The 17,802-nt window shown below is 39.0% G+C and overlaps 1 protein-coding gene across 2 annotated transcripts in view; it reads left to right on the top strand.

Annotated features, from left to right (window-relative positions):
* Positions 1 to 797: 797 nt before the first annotated feature.
* Impg2 (interphotoreceptor matrix proteoglycan 2) overlaps positions 798 to 17,802 on the top strand; it is a 95,671-nt gene continuing 78,666 nt past the window's right edge. Inside the window, exons 1-2 of one of the 2 annotated variants that reach the window (XM_087575431.1) lie at positions 798 to 1,103; positions 1,547 to 1,774. In XM_087575431.1, coding sequence (XP_087431557.1) covers positions 1,019 to 1,103; positions 1,547 to 1,774 — 313 coding nt within the window. In that variant the 5' untranslated portion in view covers positions 798 to 1,018. 2 annotated transcript variants of the gene reach the window in all.

The raw sequence follows: 17,802 nt of genomic DNA, 5'->3' as shown, positions 1-17,802 counted from the left end.
CATTCTAGGCTATATTGAACCATTTTTTTTCCCTGAAGAATATGCTGCTATTACTTTAGGGCAGGATGGGCTTGGAGCAAGGCTTCTACGAGGAACTGTTCAGTCAGGAGTTAACTGTAATGGACTTGACTACAATCCAGGGCACTACAACATTAAACACTATCCCATTGCTCACAGAACCCCAGAAAAACAGCCCCTAGAGTGTTTGTTGATAGATACTTTCTCTTTGCTATCCTGAGTGGCTTTTCCATAGTGCTTCTAAAAAATATTGTCCCTTTTTCTGTCTTGGTGAATTCTTTCATTGGAATGTCACTACCATCTTGAATGGCATGATCTCCAGATTACGTAGAAGACTTGGTAGCACAACTATTTTTTATAAAACATGATTTATATTATACGCTTAACACTTGTCAGGTACTATTTTAAGCTATGCTGTGTGGACGAAATGAGTTGATCTGTTGTTAATTCTCGCAACAGTGCCACCACGGGCTTGCTTTATTATTCCTTCACTGCGCACAGGAGGAAGATTAAGTGGTGAAAAAGGAAGGATTTTCTTTCATCCAGGGAAGCGAGCGCTTTAGGCTTCTGCATCTTTAGTCCTAGGAAAATACAGAGAATATGCAAATCTACCACATTTGACCCACTGAGTCAGAATATGTGGAGGAAGACCACGCATGAAGCCTTCTGCTCGGAAATAAACTGCCGGTTAAAGAGAGGCCAGGGTTAGTAAGGAGCTTAGCTTAGATTAGAGTAGAGTTCTCTCTGCCCATCTGCCCTAATTAGCTTACCTCCCCGCTTCCACAGTGGCCTTATTAAGTCAGAAAAGAAACCAGAGCTACTCTGAAAGAATGACTTTTTATTTACGCTAATGACAATGGTTTTAGAGTGGCTACCCACTCCCAGACACAAACTTTTATCTCCAAGGACTTTTTTGGGGAAAAGTTTGTTACTGAGAATTTTAAAACTCTGGATGCTCCCTTAAGGATTTTGTCATCTTGTTTCTTTGGTTTTGGCCCAAATGATTATGTTTCTCCCTTTGGGGAGGATTTCTCTGGGCATTTTGATACTTTTCCTGACAGGAGGAAACCTTGTATCAGTCTCAGGTAATTGAAAACCGATGCTCGTTCTAAGATCTCGAGGGACCTTTAGTATAGTCTTAAAATAGCAAAGTTTGATGTGGTTGCTGTTAGACAATATGACTATTAACCTTCTCGATTGCTTTATTGAGCAGCCTTAGAATTTCTCAAGTGGTTTGGGTTTCCCTTCCTCATTAATAATTTCTGGTACATGCTTGCGTTGAAATTTGGTGTCTGATTTTAAAAACAATCTTGAATTAAAGAGTTACTAGCCAAATGGGAAAAAGCTTGAATATTCTTCCCTCCATATGCATACACGCATGAGTTCTGAGCATTGTCTTTATATGTTCAATGTGGTGCAAACAAGAGCTTTTCTCTTGCTGTCACTTGTATGGGGTCTCTATTTCCCTGGAAGCCCGGGGCTATGCTCCCAGTCTGTTTTCTGTACTAACAGAGCATCTTTCCTGCAGAAGAGATACAAGACCCCATGCATGCAGTTGCTGTCCTCTCACCTAAGGAGTCAACAGACCTTTCTCTGCCTACCAGGAAGAGACAGCTTTTGGATGCCACAGAGACTGGAAGGAGGTGGCCGCTTAGAAGGCGACGATCTATTCTGTTCCCAAATGGAGTAAGAATTTGCCCCAGTGACACTGTTGCAGAGGCTGTGGCAAACCATGTGAAGTATTTTAAAGCCCGAGGTAAGCAGGCATCCAAACCCTTGAGGTTATGGTACTCAAACCCTCACATTTGTGTGTGCTTTTATATTAAAAAAAGTGACAATTTAGATAGAAATGAACCAAGTTAAGAGCGAGAAAAAGGTTTAGTCATATTAATATAAATTAAGGTAAAAGTATACATTATTGTAAGAGAAAATATTTTGATATTTTGAAGTACTTGTAAACACTATTTTGTGACTGGATATGTTAAGTATAATTTTTATTTTTCATTATTGTAATTTGCTTACCTTGCAAACAGAGACCCTTCTCTCAGTGGCCCCACACGACTTTTGTCTTAAGCAATTTTATCCTTGGGTTCATGTCTTCTGCCGTGCAATTGTATACTATGTCTCTTGCATTGCTTAATTGAACTTCAGACACTTGTACACTTTTCACATTTTGTATGTTCAACAGCCGTGATATGGGTGTGATATTAGTAAGCTCAGTGTAGAGATTGATAATGAACTGATTGGGACTGTCCCATTACACATCCATTCATTTGGTCAACAGATGCTCGTTGAACACTTACAATTGTCCTTGGCACCCCGTTATCTGACTGCCTTTCCCCGTGCTCCATTATTATCTGAGTGTTCGGTTCCTTGTCATTGTCTTCTACACTAAAGTTTTAAAAATAAGAACTTAACATCAGGCCAAACCATTTTTGTGTGTAATGTTTTACGTTTCTATAACATGGCATAGTGTATTACTCGTTCTTTTAAGGATGCTACAGCCTTAATTATACTTGAGGGCTATCAAATGGTACATAGGAATAGGTTCTTCTTTTACATTAAGAAGGGGGATCACAGATCTAGAATTTTTGTGTAGGACTTTAGGTTGGAAGTGAAACTGTAAAGTGACTGAGGACACGAAGGACTTACTAGTGGTGGGCAGGGATAGCGGGCAATGTAATGAGTTGATTCACACTGCTTGGATTTTAACTTTAAGTGGCTCGGAATATCCAGCTGCCTCAATTGTCCTCTACAGGGAAGAGGAAAGGGCCAACCATTAAGGAATCTGCTTCTACGTTGTGTTATTTTGCTCTATTTATCCTTTATAAATTCAAGAGATACTGTTCAAAAAGAAGTCAACAAAAGGAAAAGGAAGCATTTTTGAAATAATTAAAAAACAATTACAGACAAGTAACATTGTACTTATATAACAGACTGTACTTATGTATTTGGAAATATATACATATATATGAATATATATACATGTGTATATGGTGTGTATGTATTGTGTGCATATGAAAAAAGAGGCCATGATCTTGAAAGAGAGCAAGGAAGGGTATGTAATAAGGTTTGGAGGGAGGAAAGGGAATGAGGACATGAATTCATATGTGCAGATTCCCTGCTCTGTTTAAAAGATAATGTCTCCTTGTAGTCATTTTACCACTGCTAGTTTTCTTCCATAATGATCCCTAAGCCTTGAGGGACTACCATACACACATTTCCTTCGAGCTAAGCAATCATTACAGGCATTGCCATTGCTCTCGGCTACTCTCTAGTAGTTGATGGTGATACCCGTTACTGACCTGGAAGCTTCATCCCTTCCTGGCCAGCTTTCATAGAGCTGGATGGTGCTATGAACACTATCAGAAGAAACAGGCATCTTCATTCTTAGCAGCCTCCATTTGATAGGTTTTCCTACACTGTCCTACTGATCCACTCATTTTTTATAAATAGTGAGTACTTGGATTGTTTTAATCTTTAAGTTATTTTGAATAAATCTGCCCAGGCATTGAGCATAAGACTTCCATGTCTATGTTCATGCCTCCATCCTTCCATCCATGATGTGATGAAACTCTGAAATCTTGACCCTGTATCAATCTTTCCTTCTAAGGGCACTGTGCTCCCAGAGATGCAAAAAGCAACAGGTGTACCATGCTTAGCAACCTTTCTTGTGATGGTTGGCAGGCACATTTAATTAGTTTTTATTTTCACACAGCAAAATCTTATAAATGTCATTTAAAGTTTTAAAAATTTATACGTGTGCGTGCGTGCGCGCGCGCATGTGTGTGTGTGTGTGTGTTCATGCAGTGGCCAGAAGATGGTGTTTGATCCTATAGAGCCAGAGTTCTAGATAGTTGTGAGCTGCCAGATGTGGGTTCGGGGAATACTACTCAGATATTCTACAAGAGTAGCAAGTAATCTTTGTAGAAAATGTTTCTTTCTTTTAATTCTCTATGTATTAGTGTTTTTCTGCCTCTATGCACAAAGACAATGTGTGCCTACCACTCTTGAAAAGCAGAAGAAGGCATTGAATCCCCTGGAACTGTGGGGACTCTGTGGGTGCTGGGAACTGAGTTACGTTTCTCTGCAACTGCAGCCAGTGCTCTTAACTTCTGAACTGCCCTCAGTTCCCAGAATACAATTTTTATGTATAGATTTAAATGTGTTTCTAAAATCAATAAAATTTATTTTTAGAGTAGTTTTAGGTTCAGAGAAAAATTTAGCAGGATGTCCATCCATATAAGGTCAGCACAAAGCTCCCCAAACTGCCTAGCATTCACATCTTTATTAATACAGCTCATTTACTACGATTGGTGTGCCCACACTGGTGTATCATTAACAAACTCATGGTTTAATTGGAGTTCACCGTGGTGTGCATTCATTGTGCACTGGGCTTTGGTGAATGTATAATGGCACTCACCAACTATTACAGCATCATTTAGAACAACTTATTCACGCCCCCCATTCACAACTCCTGACAAACATCATTTTGGAATCCCCATACTTTTTCTTTTCCAAATTTGTATTGGCATCATATAGATTGGTCAGGTTGATTTGGCAATATGCTTATAAGTTGTAAGCACATAGTTTTGATGCTTGAAATCATTTTGAGATAATAATTGAATAATATCCCGCTTTGCGGATTTACCAGAGTTCATTTTCCATTTATTTATTGAAGGTCATCTTTATCACGTCCTGGCTTTGGCAAGTATAAATAAAACCATTTCAAACACTTCTGCGCAAATTTTTATGTAATTGTAATTGTTTGCTTTGTTGGTGTAAGACACTATGGAGCGCAACTGAACTTTGTTTTCTTCCTTCCTTCCTTCTTTTCTTTCTTTCTCTCTTTCTTTCTCTCTTTCTTTCTTTCTTTCTTTCTTTCTTTCTTTCTTTCTTTCTTTCTTTCTTTTGTTCTTTCTTTCTTTCTTTATTCTATAAAAATGAGTGACACTGCTTCCTGTTTATAGGTATGACCTGTAGTTGATGGAGAGCGACATCCAAACTAAGCATGCTCTCCCTGGTTTACAAAGTGCCCTCAACTAAGAAGCATTGAGGAGTACTAAATGCTCCTTTTTAAATTTGATGTCTGATAAGTTTGCGAAAAAGTAGATCTCATTTATTTGAATTTCTTCATTTAACTATAGGCTTTTTACAAATGTCATTCTCTCATTTTATTTATTTTTTCTTTTCCTTCTTTTGTTTTTCTTTCCTCCTCTCCTCTTCCTCCTCCTCCTCCTCTTCCTCATCCTCCTCCTTCTTTTGAGACAGGGTTTTTCTCTGGCCATCTTAAAATCTTAAAACTCTCTGTAGACTAGGCTGACTCTAAACTCAGAGATCCACCTGCCTTTTCCTCCCAAGTGCTGTGATTAAAGGCATGAGTCATCACTGTCTGGCTCCTTTTAATTTTTTTTAAATTTTTATTAGACATATTTCTTTACTTACATTTCAAATGTTATTCCCCTTTTTGGTTTCCTGTCCATAAGTTCTCATTCCCTCTCCTCCCCCTCTCCCATACAGGTATTCCTCCTTATTGCCCCCCCCCATATTTCTCTGCACTGGGGGTCCAACCTTGGCAGGACCAAGGGCTTCCCCTTCCCCTGGTGCCCCAGCACGGCTATTCTCTGCTATATATGCATTTGGAGCCCTGGGTCAGTCCATGTATAGTCTTTCGGTAGTGGTTTAGTCCCTGGAAGCTCTGGTGGGTTGACATTGTTGTTTTTATGGGGTTGTAAGCTCCTTCAACTCTTTCAATCCTTCCTCTAATTCCCCCCAAGGGGGTCCTATTCTCAGTTCAGTGGTTTGCTGCTAGCATTGACCTCTGTATTGGACATGCTCTGGATGTGTCTCTCAGGAGAGATCTATATCCAGTCCCTTTCAGCATGCATTTTTCTAGCTTCATCAATCTTCTCTAGTTTTGGTGGCTGTATATTATATATGGGCCACATGTGGGTCAGGCTCTGAATGGCCATTCCTTGAGTTGCTGCTCTAAACTTTGCTTCCATATCCCTTCCTATGGATATTTTTTCCCCTTTTAAGAAAGAGTGGGAGCATCCACATTTTGGTCATCCTTCTTGAGTTTCATGTGTTCTGTGCATCTAGGATAATTCAAGCATTTGGGATAATATCAACATATCAATGAATGCACACCATGTGTATTTTTCTGTGATTGGGTTACCTCACTCAGGATGATATTTTCCAGTTCCAACCATTTGCCTATGAATTTCATGAAGTCATTGTTTTTGATAGCTGAGTAGTACTCCATTGTGTAGATTACCACATTTTCTGTATCCATTCCTCTGTAGAAGGGGATCTTTCTAGCTTCTGGCTATTATAAATAAGGCTGCTATGAACATAGTGGAGCATGTGTCTTTGTTGTATGTTAGAGCATCTTTTGAGTATATGCCCAAGAGAGGTATAGCTGGGTTCTCAGGTAGTGGAATGTCCAATTTTCTGAGGAACCTCCAGACTGATTTCCAGACTGGTTGTACCAGTTTGCAATCCCACCAACAATGGAGGAGTGTTCCTCTTTCTCCACATCCTCGCCAGCATCTGTTGTCCCCTGAGTTTTTGATCTTAGCTATTCTGACTGGTGTGAGGTGAAATCTCAGGGTTGTTTTCATTTGCATTTGCCTGATGACTAAGGATGTTGAACATTTCTTTAGGTGCTTTTTGGCAATTCAATAATCCTCAGCTGAGAATGTTTTGTTTAGCTCTGAGCCCCATTTTTTAAATAGGGTTATTTGGCTCTCTGGAGTCTAACTTCTTGAGTTCTTTGAATATTTTGGATATTAGCCCTCTATCAGATGTAGGATTGTTAAAGATCTCTTCCCAATCTGTTGGTTGCTGTTTTGTCCTAATGACAGTGTCTGGTTTGATATGGAGGTCCTTGATCCACTTGGACTTAAGCTTTGTACAGAGTAATAAGAATGGATCGATTTGCATTCTTTTATATGCTGACCTCCATTTGAACCAGCACCATTTGTTGAAAATGCTGTCTTTCTTCCATTGGATGGTTTTAGCTCCTTTGTCAAAGATCAAGTGACCATAGGCATGTGGGTTCATTTCTGGGTCTTCAATTCTGTTCCACTGATCTATCTTCCTGTTTCTGTACCAATACCGTACAGTTTTTATGACTATTGCTCTGTAATACTGCTTGAAGTCAGGGATGGTGATTCCCCCAGAAGTTCTTTGATTGTTAAGTATAGGTTTCACTATCCTGGGTTTTTTGTTATTCCAAATGAATTTGCAAATTGCTCTTTCTTTCTCTATAAAGAATTGATTAAGAATTTTGATGGGGATTGCATTGAATCTGTAGATTGCTTTTGGCAAAATGGCTATCTTTATTATAATAATCCTCCCAATCCATGAGCATGGAAGATCTTTCCATCTTCTGAGATCTTCCTCAATTTCTTTCTTCAGAGACTTCAAGTTCTTGTCATACAGATCTTTCACTTGCTTGGTTAAAGTCACACCAAGATATTTTATATTATTTGGGACTATTGTGAAGGGTTTCATTTCCTTAATTTCTTTCTCAGCCTGTTTATCCTTTGAGTAGAGGAAGGCTACTGATTTGTTTGACTTAATTTTATATCCAGTCACTTTGCTGAAGTTGTTTATCAGGTTAAGTAGTTCTCTGGTGGAGCTTTTTGGGGTCACTTAAGTACATCTGCAAATAGTGACATTTTGATTTCTTCCCTTCCAATTTGTATCCCTTTGACCTCCTTTCATAATTGCTCTGGCTAGGACTTCGCGTACTATATTGAATAAGTAGGGAGAGAGTGGGCAGCCTTGTCTAGTCCCTGATTTTAGTGGAATTGCTTCAAGTTTCTCTCCATTTAGTTTGATGTTAGCTACTGGTTTGCTGTATATGGCTTGTACTATGTTCAGGTATGGGCCTTGAATTCCTATTCTTTCCAGGACTTTTATCATGAAGGGATGTTGAATTTTGTCAAACGCTTGCTCAGCATCTAATGAAATGATCATGTGGTTCTTATCTTTGAGTCAGTTTATATAGTGGATTACATTGATGGATTTTCATATATTAAACCATCCCTGCATTCCTGGGATGAAGCCTACTTGATCATGATGGATGATCATTTTGATGTGTTCTTATATTTGGTTTGCAAGAATTTTATTGAGTATTTTTGCATCAATATTTATAAGGGAAATTGTTCTGAAGTTCTCTTTCCTTGTTGAGTCTTTGTGTGGTTTAGGTATAAGAGTAATTGTGGCTTCATAGAAGGAATTTGGTAGTGCTCTGTCTGTTTCTATTTTGTGGAATGGTTTGGATAGTATTGGTATGAAGTCTTCTATGAAGGTCTGATAGAATTCTGCACTGAACCCATCTGGTCCTGGGCTCTTTTTGGTTGGGAGACTTTTAATAATTGCTTCTATTTCTGTAGGAGTTATGGGGTTGTTTAACTGGTTTATTTGTTCCTGATTTAACTTTGGTACCTGGTATCTGTCTAGAAAATTGTCCATTTCCTCCAGATTTTCCAGTTTTGTTCAATATAGGCTTTTGTAGTAGGATCTGATGATTTTTTTGAATTTCCTCAGATCCTGTTGTTATGTCTCCCTTTTTATTTCTGGTTTTGTTAATTTGGATAAACTCTCTGTAACCTTTTAGTCTGGCTAAGGGTTTATCTATCTTGTTGATTTCTCAAAGAACCAGCCCCTGGCTTTGTCGATTCTTTGTATAGTCCTTTTTGTTTCTACTTGGTGGATTGCAGGTCTGAGTTTGATTATTTCCTGCCTTCTATTCCTCATGGGTTTATTTATTTATTTTTGTTCTAGAGCTTTTAGGTGTGCTGTCAAGCTGGTGACATATGCTCTCTCCTGTTTCTTTCTGCAGGCACTCAGCGCTATGAGTTTTCCTCTTAGTATCGCTTTCATTGTATCCCATAAGTTTAGGAATGTGGTATCTTCATTTTCATTAAATTCTATGAAGTCTTTAATTTCTTTCTTTATTTCTTCCTTGACCAAGTTGTCATTGAGTAGAGCATTGATCAACTTCCATGTATAAGTGGACTTTCTGTCATTACTGTTGTTATTGAAGACTAGTCTTAGTGCGTGGTGATCTGATAGGATGCATGGGATTATTTCCATCTTCCTGTATCTGTTGAGGCCTGTTTTGTTAGTGATTATATGGTCAATTTTGGAGAAGGTAGTATGAGGTGCTGAGAAGAAGGTATGTGCTTTTGTTTTAGGATGGAATGTTCTATAAATATCTGTTAAATCCTTTTGGTTCATAACTTCTGTTAGTTTTTCTACATTTCTGTTTAATTTCGGTTTCCATGATCTGTCCAGTGATGAGAGTGAGGTGTTGAAATCTCCTACTATTATTGTGTGAGGTACAATGTGTGCTTTGAGCTTTAGTAAGGTTTCTTTTATGAATATAGGTGCCCTTTCACTTGGAGCATAAATTTTCAGGATTGAGCGTTCAACTTGGTGGATATTTCCTTTGTTGAATATGAAATGTCCTTCCTTATCTTTTTTAATGACTTTTGGTTAAAAGTCAATTTTATTTGATATTAGAGTGGCAACTCAAGCGTGTTTCTTAGCCATTTGCTTGGAAAGTTGTTTTCCAGCCATTTACTCTGAGGTAGTGTCTGTCTTTGTCTCTGAGTTGTGTTTCCTGCATGCAGCAAAATGCTGGGTCCTCTTTACATATCCAGTCTTTTAGTCTATGTCTTTTTATTGGGGAATTGAGTTCGTTGATGTTGAGAGAAATTAAGGAACAATGATTGTCGCTTCCTGTTATTTTCATTGTTAGAGGTGGAATTATGTTTGTCTCTCCTTTGGTTTCATTGCAAGGAAATTATATTCTTGCTTTTTGAACGGTGTAGTTTCCTTGTGTTGGAGTTTTCCATCCATTATCCTTTGTAGGGTTGGATTTGTAGAAAGATATTGCATAATTTTGATTTCGTCATGGAATATCTTGGTTTCTCCATCTATGTTAATTGAAAGTTTTGCTGGATATAGTAACTGGGACTGGCATTTGTGTTCTCTTAGGGTCTGTATGACATCTGTCCAGGATCTTCTGACTTTCATAGTCTCTGAGGAAAAGTCTGGTGTGATTCTGATAGGTCTGCCTTTATATGTCACTTGACCTTTTTCCCTTACTGCTTTTAATATTCTTTCTTTGTTTTGTGCATTTGGTGTTTTAACTATTATGTGACAGGAAGAATTTCTCTTCTGGTCCAATCTATTTGGAGTTCTATAGGCTTCTTGTATATTTATGGGCATCTCTTTCTTTAGGTTAGGGAAGTTTTCTATAATTTTGTTGAATATGTTTACTGGCCCTTTAAGTTGGGAGTCTTCACTTTCTTCTATACCTATTTTCCTTAGGTTTGATCTTTTCATTGTGTCCTGGATTCCTAAATGTTTTGAGCTAGGAGCTTTTTGTGTTTTACATTATCTTTGACAGTTGTGTTGATGTTTTCTATGGAATCTTCTGCCCCTGAGATTCTCTCTTCTATCTCTTGTATTCTGTTGGTGATGCTTGTGTCTACGGCTCCTAGTGTCTTCCTTTGGTGTTTTATATCCTGAGTTGTCTCCTTTTGTGCTTTTTTTATTGTTTCTATTTCCATTTTTAATTGCTTCACCTGTTTGAATGTGTTTTCCTGTAACTCTTTCAGGGATTTTTGTGTTTCTTCTCTAAGGGCTTCTACTTGTTTAGTTGTGTTTTCCTGCATTTCTCTAAGGGAATTCTTTATGTCTTTCTTAAAGTCCTCCATCATTATCAATAAACGTGATTTTAAATCTAAATCTTGCTTTTCTGGTGTGTTTGGATATCCAGTATTTTCTTTGGTGGGAGAACTGGGCTCTGATGATGCCAAGTAGTCTTGGTTTCTGTTGCTTAGGTTCCTGCACTTGCCTCTAGCCATTGCGTTGTCACTGGTGTTTGCTTGTCTTGCTGTTTCTGGGAGTGACTTGACCCTGCTATAGGCCTCTGTGTCAACACTCCTGTAGAACTGTTTTCCTGGTTGTTTTTTCAGTCTTTCCTGAGAACAGGTGCTCTGATTTCATGTGTGTCAGCACTCCAGGAGACCGTCTTCCAGCTCTAGGGGAGGGCAGGAATCAATGGTCCTGCCCCTGACTGCTTGTGTAGGTCCTTGCACCCCTCGGGCACAGTTGGCACTATGCTATTCCCTCTTAGGTCTGGACTGTGGGCAGAGAGTATTCTCCTTTGACTTCTCAGGAGTATCCACACTTCTGAGGATCCAGCTCTCTCCCCCATGGGATTTGAGTACAGGGAGCTGTTTAGCCAGTTCATTCCTGGGCACAGACCAGAACTGCAAGTACTGTCGACTGTCTATTCCTATACCCCTGTGTCCAGAGGCACTGTGCAGTTTCCCCTTGGACCAGGGATGTGGGCCGAGATGTACAGAGGTGGCAGTCTGTCCTGCAGTCTCAAGATGTCTGCCTCTTTTTAGTTTTTTTAAAGAAGCTTTTATTTACTCTTTGAAAGCTTCATAAAATATACTTTGACCTCGTAATTCCCCCTCCTCAACTACTCCTAAGTCCTTCCCCACTTTCCTACTCACCCAGTTCAATTCTCTCTGTCTTAATGATCATAAAACGAAACAAAAAACCTCAAGTTCACTACACCTGGTGAGGTCTGTTCTGGAATGTGGTCTTTATATCAAGATGTCACACTATTGAAGAAAACCGAGTTCCCTCTCACAGCAACAACTGAATGCCAACTGCTCTGCAGGTAGTCGTGAGGGTTTGTGCTGACCTTCCCTCTGCCATGCTGGGGTTTTGCCTGGCTCATGCTTGTGCAGGTCTTCTTCCTGTTGTGTCTGGAAAACAGTTTCCCTGAAGTCATCCACCTCTTCTGACTCTTATGTTCTTTCTGTCCCTCTTTTGCATAGATTCTTATTCCTCCTTGAGAGGAGGAATGTGATGTAGACATTGCATTTGGGGCTGAGCGTTCGATGTCCCTTATTCTCTGCATGTTGATCAGTTGTGGGTCTCTATTAATTACTATCTATTGCAAGAAGAAGCTCCTCTGATGAGGACTGAACTATGTGTATAGCATTCAGTCATTAGGAGTTATTTTACCACTGGGTCCAAAAATGTCATTATCTTTTGGAAAGCTGAGAAGTTGTCTTTTGAAGTTATAACTTCAGTAAAAAAAAAATAAATCAAAGAAAGTTAAAATTACAGTGTCCATTAATAAAACAGATCAATGTAAGTTACATTTTCATGACATATGAACATAGAATTTTTTTTAAATCAGCAGGGATCAAATTCATTAAGGAGTGGTTTAATCCCCTGTATAAAAGAAGTATTGGGAAGTGCAATGTCTTTTTCAGAATGGAAAAGTTTGAACAGGACATTTTCTTTTTCTTTTCTTTTCTTTTATTTTATTATTATTTTTTTTATTAACTTGAGTATTTCTTATATACATTTAAAGTGTTATTCCCTTTCCCGGTTTCCGGGCAAACATCCCCCTCCCCCTCCCCTTCCTTATGGGTGTCCCCTCCCAACCCTCCCCCCATTGCCGCCCTCCCCCCATAGTCTAGTTCACTGGGGGTTCAGTCTTAGCAGGACCCAGGGCTTCCCCTTCCACTGGTGCTCTTACTAGGATATTCATTGCTACCTATGGGGTCAGAGTCCAGGGTCAGTCCATGTATAGTATTTAGGTAGTGGCTTAGTCCCTGGAAGCTCTGGTTGCTTGATATTGTTGTACTTTTGGGGTCTCGAGCCCCTTCAAGCTCTTCCAGTTCTTTCTCTGATTCCTTCAACGGGGGACCTATTCTCAGTTCAGTGGTTTGCTGCTGGCATTCGCCTCTGTATTTGCTGTATTCTGGCTGTGTCTCTCAGGAGCGATCTACATCCGGCTCCTGTCGGTCTGCACTTCTTTGCTTCATCCATCTTGTCCAATTGGGTGGCTGTATATGTATGGGCCACCTGTGGGGCAGGCTCTGAATGGGTGTTCCTTCAGTCTCTGTTTTAATCTTTGCCTCTCCCTTCCCTGCCAAGGGTATTCTTTTTCCTCATTTAAAGAAGGAGTGAAGCATTCACATTTTGATCATCCGTCTTGAGTTTCGTTTGTTCTAGGGATCTAGGGTAATTCAAGCATTTGGGCTAATAGCCACTTATCAATGAGTGCATACCATGTATGTCTTTCTGTGATTGGGTTAGCTCACTCAGGATGATATTTTCCAGTTCCAACCATTTGCCTACGAATTTCATAAAGTCGGTGTTTTTGATAGCTGAGTAATATTCCATTGTGTACATGTACCACATTTCCTGTATCCATTCCTCTGTTGAAGGGCATCTGGGTTCTTTCCAGCTTCTGGCTATTATAAATAAGGCTGCAATGAACATAGTAGAGCACGTGTCTTTTTCATATGTTGGGGCATCTTTTGGGTATGTGCCCAAGAGAGGTATAGCTGGATCCTCAGGCAGTTCAATGTCCAATTTTCTGAGGATCCTCCAGACTGATTTCCAGAATGGTTGTACCAGTATGCAATCCCACCAACAATGGAGGAGTGTTGCTCTTTCTCCACATCCTCGCCAGCATCTGCTGTCCTCTGAGTTTTTGATCTTAGCCATTCTCACTGGTGTGAGGTGAAATCTCAGGGTTGTTTTGATTTGCATTTCCCTTATGACTAAAGATGTTGAACATTTCTTTAGGTGTTTCTCAGCCATTCGGCATTCCTCAGCTGTGAATTCTTTGATTAGCTCTGAACCCCATTTTTTAATAGGGTTATTTGTTTCCCTGCGGTCTAACTTCTTGAGTTCTTTGTATATTTTGGATATAAGGCCTCTATCTGTTGTAGGATTGGTAAAGATCTTTTCCCAATCTGTTGGTTGCCGTTTTGTCCTAACCACAGTGTCCTTTGCCTTACAGAAGCTTTACAGTTTTATGAGATCCCATTTGTCGATTCTTGATCTTAGACCGTAAGCCATTGGTGTTTTGTTTAGGAAATTTTTTCCAGTGCCCATGTGTTCCAGATGCTTCCCTAGTTTTTCTTCTATTAGTTTGAGTGTGTCTGGTTTGATGTGGAGGTCCTTGATCCACTTGGACTTAAGCTTTGTACAGGGTGATAAGGATGGATCGATCTGCATTCTTCTACATGTTGCCCTCCAGTTGAACCAGCACCATTTGCTGAAAATGGTATCTTTTTTCCATTGGATGGTTTTGGCTCCTTTGTCAAAAATCAAGTGACCATAGGTGTGTGGGTTCATTTCTGGGTCTTCAATTCTATTCCATTGGTCTATCTGTCTGTCTCTGTACCAATACCATGCAGTTTTTATCACTATTGCTCTGTAATACTGCTTGAGTTCAGGGATAGTGATTCCCCCTGAAGTCATTTTATTGTTGAGGATAGCTTTAGCTATCCTGGGTTTTTTGTTATTCCAGATGAATTTGCAAATTGTTCTGTCTAACTCTTTGAAGAATTGGATTGGTATTTTGATGGGGATTGCATTGAATCTGTAGATTGCTTTTGGTAAAATGGCCATTTTTACTAAATTAATCCTGCCAATCCATGAGCATGGGAGATCTTTCCATCTTCTGAGGTCTTCTTCAATTTCTTTCCTCAGTGTCTTGAAGTTCTTATTGTACAAACCTTTTACTTGCTTTGTTAAAGTCACACCGAGGTACTTTATATTATTTGGGTCTATTATGAAGGGTGTCGTTTCCCTAATTTCTTTCTCGGCTTGTTTCTCTTTTGTATAGAGGAAGGCAACTGATTTATTTGAGTTAATTTTATACCCAGCCACTTTGCTGAAGTTGTTTATCAGCTTTAGTAGTTCTCTGGTGGAACTTTTGGGATCACTTAAATATACTATCATATCATCTGCAAATAGTGATATTTTGACCTCTTCTTTTCCGATCTGTATTCCCTTGATCTCCTTTTGTTGTCTGATTGCTCTGGCTAGAACTTCAAGAACTATATTGAATAAGTAGGGAGAGAGTGGGCAGCCTTGTCTAGTCCCTGATTTTAGTGGGATTGCTTCAAGTTTCTCTCCATTTAGTTTAATGTTAGCAACTGGTTTGCTGTATATGGTTTTTACTATGTTTAGGTATGGGCCTTGAATTCCTATTCTTTCCAGGACTTTTATCATGAAGGGGTGTTGAATTTTGTCAAATGCTTTCTCAGCATCTAATGAAATGATCATGTGGTTCTGTTCTTTCAGTTTGTTTATATAATGGATCACGTTGATGGTTTTCCGTATATTAAACCATCCCTGCATGACTGGGATGAAGCCTACTTGATCATGGTGGATGATTGTTTTGATATGCTCTTGAATTCGGTTTGCCAGAATTTTATTGAGTATTTTTGCATCGATATTCATAAGGGAAATTGGTCTGAAGTTCTCTTTCTTTGTTGTGTCTTTGTGTGGTTTAGGTATAAGAGTAATTGTGGCTTCGTAGAAGGAATTCGGTAGCGCTCCATCTGTTTCAATTTTGTGGAATAGTTTGGATAATATTGGTATGAGGTCTTCTATGAAGGTTTGATAGAATTCTGCCCTAAACCTGTCTGGACCTGGTCTTTTTTTGGTTGGGAGGCCTTTAATGACTGCTTCTATTTCCTTAGGAGTTATGGGGTTGTTTAACTGATTTATCTGTTCCTGATTTAACTTCGATACCTGGTATCTGTCTAGGCAATTGTCCATTTCCTGAAGATTTTCAAGTTTTGTTGAATATAGGTTTTTATAGTAAGATCTGATGATTTTTTGAATTTCCTCTGAATCTGTAGTTATGTCTCCCTTTTCATTTCTGATTTTGTTAATTTGGACGCACTCTCTGTGTCCTCTCGTTAGTCTGGCTAAGGGTTTATCTATCTTGTTGATTTTCTCAAAGAACCAACTTTTGGTTCTGTTGATTCTTTCTATGGTCCTTTTTGTTTCTACTTGGTTGATTTCAGCTCTGAGTCTGATTATTTCCTGCCTTCTACTCCTCCTGGGTGTATTTGCTTCTTTTTGTTCTAGAGCTTTTAGGTGTGCTGTCAAGCTGCTGACATATGCTCTTTCCTGTTTCTTTCTGCAGGCACTCAGCGCTATTAGTTTTCCTCTTAGCACAGCTTTCATTGTGTCCCATAAGTTTGGGTATGTTGTATCTTCATTTTCATTAAATTCTAAAAAGTTTTTAATTTCTTTCTTTATTTCTTCCTTGACCAGGTTATCATTGAGTAGAGCATTGTTCAATTTCCACGTACATGTGGGTATTCTTCCCTTATTGTTATTGAAGACCAGTTTTAGGCCGTGGTGGTCCGATAGCACGCATGGGATTATTTCTATCTTTCTGTACCTGTTGAGGCCCGTTTTTTGACCAATTATATGGTCAGTTTTGGAGAAAGTACCATGAGGAGCTGAGAAGAAGGTATATCCTTTTGCTTTGGGATAGAATGTTCTATAAATATCCGTTAAGTCCATTTGGCTCATGACTTCTCTTAGTCTGTCGACATCACTGTTTAATTTCTGTTTCCATGATCTGTCCATTGATGAGAGTGGGGTGTTGAAATCTCCCACTATTATTGTGTGAGGTGCAATGTGTGCTTTGAGCTTTAGTAAGGTTTCTTTTACGTATGTAGTTGCCCTTGTATTTGGGGCATAGATATTTAGGATTGAGAGTTCATCTTGGTGGATTTTTCCTTTGGTGAATATGAAGTGTCCTTCCTTATCTTTTTTGATGACTTTTAGTTGAAAATTGATTTTATTTGATATTAGAATGGCTACTCCAGCTTGCTTCTTCCGACCATTTGCTTGGAAAGTTGTTTTCCAGCCTTTCACTCTGAGGTAGTGTCGGTCTTTGTCTCTGAGGTGTGTTTCCTGTAGGCAGCAGAATGCAGGGTCCTCGTTGCGTATCCAGTTTGTTAATCTATGTCTTTTTATTGGGGAGTTGAGGCCATTGATATTGAGAGATATTAAGGAATAGTGATTATTGCTTCCCGTTATATTCATATTTGGATGTTAGGTTATGTTTGTGTGCTTTCATTCTCTTTGTTTTGTTGCCAAGACGATTAGTTTCTTGCTTCTTCTAGGGTATAGCTTGCCTCCTTATGTTGGGCTTTACCATTTATTATCCTTTGTAGTGCTGGATTTGTGGAAAGATATTGTGTAAATTTGGTTTTGTCATGGAATATCTTGGTTTCTCCATCAATGTTAATTGAGAGTTTTGCTGGATACAGTAAACCTGGGCTGGCATTTGTGTTCTCTTAGGGTCTGTATAACATCAGTCCAGGATCTTCTGGCCTTCATAGTTTCTGGCGAGAAGTCTGGTGTGATTCTGATAGGTCTCCCTTTATATGTTACTTGACCTTTTTCCCTTACTGCTTTTAATATTCTTTCTTTATTTTGTGCGTTTGGTGTTTTGACAATTATGTGACGGGAGGTGTTTCTTTTCTGGTCCAATCTATTTGGAGTTCTGTAGGCTTCTTGTATGTCTATGGGTATCTCTTTTTTTAGGTTAGGGAAGTTTTCTTCTATGATTTTGTTGAAGATATTTACTGGTCCTTTGAGCTGGGAGTCTTCACTCTCTTCTATACCTATTATCCTTAGGTTTGTTCTTCTCATTGAGTCCTGGATTTCCTGTATGTTTTGGACCAGTAGCTTTTTCCGCTTTACATTATCTTTGACAGTTGAGTCAATGATTTCTATGGAATCTTCTGCTCCTGAGATTCTCTCTTCCATCTCTTGTATTCTGTTGGTGAAGGTTGTATCTACAGCTCCTTGTCTCTTCTTTTGGTTTTCTATATCCAGGGTTGTTTCCATGTGTTCTTTCTTGATTGCTTCTATTTCCATTTTTAATTCCTTCAACTG

This window comes from Rattus norvegicus, chromosome 11 (genome assembly GCF_021556685.1).
Source record: "Rattus norvegicus strain SHRSP/BbbUtx chromosome 11, alternate assembly SHRSP_T2T, whole genome shotgun sequence".
Taxonomy (NCBI): Eukaryota; Metazoa; Chordata; class Mammalia; order Rodentia; family Muridae; genus Rattus; species Rattus norvegicus.
The sequence above is the reverse complement of the archived record's forward strand: the minus strand, read 5'-3'. Positions and strand labels throughout refer to the sequence as shown.